Source organism: Coccinella septempunctata, chromosome 5 (genome assembly GCF_907165205.1).
Source record: "Coccinella septempunctata chromosome 5, icCocSept1.1, whole genome shotgun sequence".
In the NCBI taxonomy this organism is placed as follows: domain Eukaryota; kingdom Metazoa; phylum Arthropoda; class Insecta; order Coleoptera; family Coccinellidae; genus Coccinella; species Coccinella septempunctata.
The window spans coordinates 9647402-9655738 of record NC_058193.1 but is presented as its reverse complement, the minus strand read 5'-3'; the positions used below and the strand labels follow the sequence as shown (position 1 = coordinate 9655738).

Sequence of the window (8337 nt, the reverse complement as noted above, 5' to 3'; positions counted from 1 at the left end):
ATGCATTATTGTCTTGTAAACTAAGGACTCAAATTGTTGAATTATGTTCCATTTTTCATTTATAACTCTTTTCACTAGTTCGTTATGAATGTTACCGTATAGATTTACAACATCCAGAGATAAAATGACTTGATTTGGTGGAATCGCTAAATTATTCATTTGTTGTGCAAAGTCAAAACTATCCTTTATGTAGTATTCGTTACCTTTATCGTAAGCACTTTTTAATATGTCCACTATGAACTCAGAGAGATGTCTGGTTGGTGATTGGATGCAGGACACTATGGGTCTGAGAGGGACACCATCCTTATGAATTTTGGGGTTACCATAAATTTTTGGTGCTGTCGAATTATAGACTTTCATGGATTTAGCCTTTTCTCTAGTAATGACTTTGTGTGTAAGTAGCATTGATATGAAACCATTACTTTTGGTCTGTATGCTAGGTGTTGGGTCTCTGTGGATTTCACTGAACTCGTCTGAGCTGATGATGCTTAACATTTTTTGTGTGTAATCTGATCTTTCCATGACTACTGTAACTGATCCTTTATCACTATTTAGTATGATTAATTCATTGTTTAATTTCAAAAAGTTCTTTGTTGTATTATATAATTTTTCAAATATGTAGTTTTTATTTTGGTTTCGGTAGATGAAATTGGTGGTAATGCTTGTAATCTGTGCCCTTAGTAGGTCTCTTCTTTCATTTGGAATTTTCTGTATCAGGTCTTCAATATCTGTAATGAGTCTGTATATTGGTGTTTGGTTTGCTGAAAAATAATAACTACAAAATAAAAACTACATATTTGAAAAATTATATAATACAACAAAGAACTTTTTGAAATTAAACAATGAATTAATCATACTAAATAGTGATAAAGGATCAGTTACAGTAGTCATGGAAAGATCAGATTACACACAAAAAATGTTAAGCATCATCAACTCAGACGAGTTCAGTGAAATCCACAGAGACCCAACACCTAGCATACAGACCAAAAGTAATGGTTTCATATCAATGCTACTTACACACAAAGTCATTACTAGAGAAAAGGCTAAATCCATGAAAGTCTATAATTCGACAGCACCAAAAATTTATGGTAACCCCAAAATTCATAAGGATGGTGTCCCTCTCAGACCCATAGTGTCCTGCATCCAATCACCAACCAGACATCTCTCTGAGTTCATAGTGGACATATTAAAAAGTGCTTACGATAAAGGTAACGAATACTACATAAAGGATAGTTTTGACTTTGCACAACAAATGAATAATTTAGCGATTCCACCAAATCAAGTCATTTTATCTCTGGATGTTGTAAATCTATACGGTAACATTCATAACGAACTAGTGAAAAGAGTTATAAATGAAAAATGGAACATAATTCAACAACACACTACCATGCCAAAAAGTCTATTCATGGAGATTTTGAATTTCCTTTTAGAAAATAGCTATTTTTCTTTCCAAAATAAATTCTACAAACAAATTTTCGGAAGTGCTATGGGATCTAAATCAAGCCCAATATTGACTCAGTACGTAATGGACTTTTTGCTTGATAATACTATCCCTAAATTACCTTGGCCAATTTTCCTTATTAAAAAATATGTAGATGACTTATTCATCATTTCACCAATAGAGGGAGTAGAAGATTTGCTACCAATTTTCAACAGTTTTGACAAATATACTCAATTTACCATGGAAAAGGAAGATGTAGACTTTTCCGTGCCTTTTTTGGACACGAGAGTACATCGCTCAAATAATATTATAAAGCTAGATTGGTTTAGAAAGGACACCAATTCGGACAGATTTGTTCACTATTTATCAGATCACTCAATACAAATGAAAATCAACATCATAACAGAGATGAAAAATAGAATTCTAAGATTGTGCCACCCAGAATTTATACAGAAAAACATAGCAAAGCTCCTTAAAATTTTTATTGATAATGGTTACCCAGTGGGGATGGTGAAGAAACTCCTATATGAGTCAGTTCCAGTACAACGAGATGATAACATTCCCTTAAGAAATGGTGATGGTGATGAAGTGACCAAGTTTGGTAGTATACTGAATATCAAAAACTTAACAGGAAAAATCAAGAATTGCTTCAAGAGTGAAAATATGAAGATAGCCACCTATAATTCAAAGAAAGTCTTTTCACTCTTTACAAAATTGAAGGATCCAACCCCAAAGCAGTTTAATTCAAATGTGATCTACCGAATAAATTGCAGTGACTGCCAAGCGACATATGTGGGCCAAACCTCACAGTGGCTGAAGAATAGAATTAGCATACACAAAAGTGACATAAAAAAGCAAAATGTAAGATGTGCCCTGACCAAACATTCAGTTGATCTAAAACACCAGATAGATTTGGACAGTGTGGAGATTATTGATAAAACATCTAGCTATAATAAAAGATTGATCATGGAAATGATACACATACAACGAGAACACAACAGCATAAACAAGAAGTCTGATGTACAAAATTTAAGTAATATATACACTTTCCTATTGTCAATTGCCAAGAAAAAGAACCAACAAAATTGACACAACATATCTGTGTAACTTGAGTCATAGAATTTTCTGACACATGTCAACCGTTAATTATAAGTCGATTTGTCTCTTTGTGGGAAAATATTTTTTAGTTTTAGTTATTAATGTAGTCTTCAGTCAGTTAAATGATTATTAGCATTCAGATAATAAAATCATATTAATCTCGCTTTTCTGTAAGTATAACCACCAAAATTTTAAGAATAAATAATGATTGTCAACTGTTCATTGTAGTAGCCCTGAGGAAGAAACAAAAAACGTTTCGAAAGCTAGGCACAGAATAAAGAGATAAACATAAAAATCTTTCAGTCGAATTCCCTTATTTTCTCAATACAAATCAGTACGACTGTGATCTTACTCCAAATATATATATATATATATATATATATATATATATATATATATATATATATATATATATATATATATATATATATATATATATATATATATATATATATATATATATATATATATATTCTTTTGTAGGGGAAAGTATCACGTGAAAGAAAACCCATCTTGGCCTCTCGAATGGGATTATGACTGTTTATATTTCATCGTGTGTATCTATGCATCCGTTGAACTTCTTTCATCTCAAGCTAACACTATAATTCTGAATTTGGCGAACTATTTCATTACCTATCTGAAAACAAATCGATTTGAGTCTTGTCCATAATAATATTGCTTCTCTCTATGGAAATGATCCATATAGATAATACTACCTATTAGAATAACGAATAATCAGTATTGTTACATTGCATATAATAAAAGGAGCTCTTCAGAGAAAAACAAAATTGAAGTCTTTTGAAGGCCTCGAGTCAACTTATTTTGAAATTGCAACCATCATTTTGTCAAGACATAATGAATCTACAAAATGAAGTTGATAATATAGATACATACTCGGATACATATGATTGATATACAGATGACTGATTGGTAAATTCCCAAAAGCTATGATGAACAGCGGACACTATTATGGGCGCATGATGAAAGGAGAAAGACAAAAGTTAATTTGAGTAATTTCGCATGCAGTTTTATTATTCAAAATAAATGATGATTCTTATAATTAACAAATCAGGTGCAATTGAAATTTTTGATTTGGTCTTCGAAAATAACACATATTGATTAAACTTCTACTATCCAAAATGAATAGGTACATAGATAAAATATATCTGTATACAGGATATCTGTAAACAAATGCGAAGGCCTAAGGGGTTTTTTCAATATTGATCAACCACTCAAAATGCAGACGTTGAAACCCACCAATTGCTTTTCAATTAACTTCTTCTTCTATCAATTGATAGATTCTCAACCAATAACTTAACATCAAGATGCTGAAAAACATATCAATTGAGTTCTGATTACACTTATTTTTTGGACATAAAATTGAATACTCCGCGTTTTCATTTCCAGTTATTGGTTGAAATAATAGATACTAATTTTATTCCAGGATATTCCCTGTATATCCTGGGTCGGGCCGACCCACACCTTATGGGCACGAGCCGTCACTGTCCTGCGCCAACTGGAATAGAGTTCTAAGTGCAAGAAAGGGAGCAGGAGAAACTCCATACGTTACAGTATTCAACTGATATTCTTGGACCGACTCACGGGGTGAAAATCTCCAAAGAATTCTTTGGAAATCTCTATGAGAAGGTTGAATCAAGATTTGCCGATACATTTGCTGTATATCAGCAGTGAAAACAAAATTATGAATGCGGAAATTCAACAGAATGACCACAATGTCTTTCTGCAGTTTTGGACCAATGCAGAGAGTATCATTCAATGAGGGATTTTCGGGAACACAAGCAGAGGCATAGAAAACCATCCTCAGCTTAGTTGAAACACTATCTGGCTTGATAACGCAATGATGAGGAATATAAAATGAATATTTCGATCTGAAATCTGAAGATATCAAGGACATATGGTTACTAGATATATAGTCACTCATGAAATTACGATACGCTTCATAAACACTGGATTTTTTATTAGGCGACGTTCCAAAGATAGGAGACGACGAAAAGCTAGGGAGTAGGTATCATCGAAATAAGGAATGTCATTATTCTTGAAAGGTAACGTAACAGGATATCGTCCTGATGCGTCCCGTGAGTGACAATTTTTGAAAAGTTGTTCACAATACTCATCTTAATGTAACAAGGTTGGGAGCTTTGCAACTTCTTCAATTTTCCAGAACTTTTTCAAGGAGCTATCACCAATACTTATTAATTTAATTAAATTAATAGTAAAAGTAATTATGGACTCTAAGTTGAAATTTCAATTACATGCAGAATATATCATGAAAAAAATGGCACAAAAAATTCACTTTATTGGAAGAATCAGTAACAAAATTGATATGAGAAGTAGAGTTTTGTTGTTCAGATTCATTGTACTACCTCATCTGGATTTCTGCACCTCCCTTTTCTTCAATTTGTCATCCAATTATTTAGATAAAATGCAAAGAATTGTGAATAGGGGCATGAGAATAGTTTTAAAATGTGGCAGGAGGACCCCAATCAGACTGATGTTGGAGGCCCTCAATTTGATGAGTGTTAGGCAGAGGATCCTCTTCAGAACCTTGGATTTGATTCATAAGATAAAACTTAATATGCAACCAAATTATTTATCAGAGAAATTAACATATGTTTCACATATTCATCATCACGATACAAGGTCCAGAGACAATTTTTTTGTGGATACTTACCGTACTACTTCGATGACAGGATCCACTTTGGTGAGGGGCCTAGTCTGTTACAATGAGCTACCTCATGCGATTAGAGATTCAATTAATTATAGGTTATTCAGGAAGTTACTGATGGCACACATACGGGAGCATTTCTGATTTGAATTAATTTTATTTCTTTTTTTCTGTTGTAACTAGTGTTTTTCACTAAATAAAGAGTTATTATTATTATTATTAATACCGAGGATCGCGAGTGAAATCTTGGATGTTTTTAATCCTAACCTATCGACACAACTTTGGGATATGATATTAACTTGAGAACCACCATCTAACAAGACGCGTACCTTCTGAAATCTACCCCAAGCATCGAGAATTTCGACCTGCACAGTTGCCAGTAACACGGTAGTTTTAGTGGGAAGAACATTTGATTTGTCAAAACTTTTGCGGGCGGGGGAACAGAATCACCAGAGGATTCACTTTGATTCGAAAAAATAGTTTGTGAGTTTGATAAAATATTTGATGAACTGCGCATGTGAAATAAAGAATGATGTTTTTCATTGCATGTACGACAGCTCGATTTAAAAGAGCATTAGTTTATTTGATGCCCAGAATGAACACAATTAATACACCAATTTTTCTCTTTAACAATGCGAAAACGATCTGAAGTAGATTTTTCCAAGAAAGATCGACATTTGTAAATAGTATGACCTAACTTGCAATAATTACAAACCGATTCTTTTTTATCAGAATCAAACTTTGTGTGAACTATAAGAGCTGAATTTCGCTTATAAGTAGGTAAATTATAAGTTTTTGATTTTTGGGAATTGAATTTTGTATCATGTTGATGAGGAACAGAAAGAGCTACAGATTCTAAGGCTGTTCATTGATTCAATAAGAAAGTTTGTAAATTATTAAATGAGGGAATGTCAGTTGAGCATTCCTGTAATTCAAATCTTCTAATTGTAGGCGTATCTAATTTTTGTATTAGGAGATGAAACAAAACAAAGTCCCAATGATGAGCAATTGGTAGTCCTAAATTATTTGGAACAGATAAATTTTCTGAAAAGACTTCCAGAATTTTTCTAAGACCTGTAGCAGATTCAGTTTGAATTTTTGGGACGTTATAAATCTCCTTCCAACATGTGTTGGCCAAAAGTCGTTTGTTTTGGTATCATTCCTTTAAGGTTCGACATGCAGTTTGATAATTTTGTGACTAGAATTTTCGTGAACGAGACTTTCAAATAAATCATAAAATATAGGCCAATTTTTATAATCACCTTCGAAATTTGGTAAAGTACTCTTTGGCAATTTGACATTAGGCGTCTTGACAATATCATCAGCTGCTTCAGGTTTTACTGCGGGAAATAAGTTTACATGTATGGTCTTGATTATGAAATAATTATCTAAGAACGCAGTTCTGAGTGTTTTTTCTGCCTCATAATCAGGATTTTCAGTAGTAGACAACAGAACGATAATTTGATTATGAAAATTTAAAAACTTCTCATATAAATCGTCCAACATTTCATACCTAAACTGTAATCTTACGTGGAAACTTTCATCAGTAACGGCATTCTGAGCTAAATGGAAAATTTCGTTAAGATCATCAATGACAACTTGACGACTAGCTTTTTTCTGTTTCAGTTTAGCATTCATGTTTGTTTATTTACTTAGAATATTGTTTGAAATTCGAATTGTGGTTCTCATAAACAAAAGTGCGGACGATTCTGCGTGAATAAACTTAATTCGCCATATGTGAACTTCTTCGAACATCAAAAAGAAGTAAAAGAACAGTATGATTTTATCCGCTTCAGGCTACATATATCAGTGAAATAAATTGACTCTTACGCTATTTTGTGCCATTAGTCGCCAATTTTGCTTTTAACAGTTTTCTGCCCGCGTCGGCATCGGTTACTTTGAAACCATAAAACAATTATAAACAGCCACGAATCGTTTGTGAATATTCGATCGCCTAGTGCGTGTAACAAGGATCAGGAAGGAAGATCATCATCGAGGATCGACCACGAGAATCCGTTAAAAGGGCCCTTTTCGCAAGAAACGGAACAACCTCAAGACAACTTCAGAACTTCCCCAGCAGAAGAAGAGTGCGGTCAGGATTCCTCTGTAAGACCTTTCTACATTTTCTTTTCCGGTGATTTAGTGCTTTTTAAACTAGAACGGTTCGCCAAATTATATACAGTCCATTCCATCAAAACCACCAAGACGAATTCAAACAAATATGTTCTCGAAAGGTATATGGCAGACACCAAGTAAAATATGAAAATTATGAATTTTGAAGAGGAAGGAAAATAAAAAAGAAAACAACTCCAAATACAGCAAAACAAAACAATGCCTCGATGAAATGAATATTATAACGAACGACAATATTCGAGGAAGAGAGAAAATGACTTTTGTTTTTGTTCAGAATATATGGTTCTGTTTTCCTTTTTCTGAATGACGTGAAATTAAATGCGATAAAATAGAACCTGTTCCCGAACGACAAGTAAAACTATGTTTATCAGCGATAATTTTTCAATAATCTCGAACAACTCAGCTGAAAGAATTTTATGAAAAGAAAACTGATTCATTATCCGGCTCGAAGGACCAAAATGGCACGACTGGGGCTGAAAGAGCTTGAAAATTCGAAGGACTGAAATAAATGAAAACGCGATACTGGGGGTTGAGGTGCCTACCTTGAACAGGTGGATATCCTCGAATAATCCTGGGACTTGGTTCTTTCGCCGGGTTAGCTAACCACGTAGAAGGCTTCAGAACAGCACCACACATTCACTTATTATCTATATGTTAAAGTTTGTAGAGAGAAATATTATAGAGTTCAAGAAAAGAGAAAAAGAAATCACGTAAATATTAAGCACTGAGAGGCGTTAATTCATACGGTTATTTCGAGCGAAGAGCATTGATTTAATGTCCCTTTATCAGCGGTGCGACAGATCTCATGTCCAGCATAAGGGAATTCGATTTATTCTTTCAGATGAGTCCCTCGAAACTATGTAATTACAAATATATCTGAAAGTATTGTGGGTTGCAGTAACAGATAGATTTTTTAAATTTTCATAAATAAATGGCCTTTCGTTTGATTTGAGGTTCTAGCTCTCAATAACAACTTTAT

At 33.4% G+C, this 8337-nt stretch overlaps 2 protein-coding genes across 2 annotated transcripts in view; both read left to right on the top strand.

Moving 5' to 3' along the window:
* Positions 1–889: 889 nt before the first annotated feature.
* On the top strand, positions 890–2530 carry LOC123313980. The gene has a single exon (XM_044899091.1). It carries the CDS (start codon positions 890–892, stop codon positions 2528–2530), a length of 1641 nt encoding a protein of 546 aa, XP_044755026.1.
* A 4496-nt stretch (positions 2531–7026) lies between these two features.
* LOC123314406 (N-acetyl-D-glucosamine kinase) overlaps positions 7027–8337 on the top strand; it is a 103976-nt gene continuing 102665 nt past the window's right edge. Inside the window, exon 1 of the mRNA XM_044899694.1 lies at positions 7027–7331. The gene's annotated coding sequence lies outside the window, so the exon portion shown is untranslated. The remainder of the gene's footprint in view (positions 7332–8337) is intronic.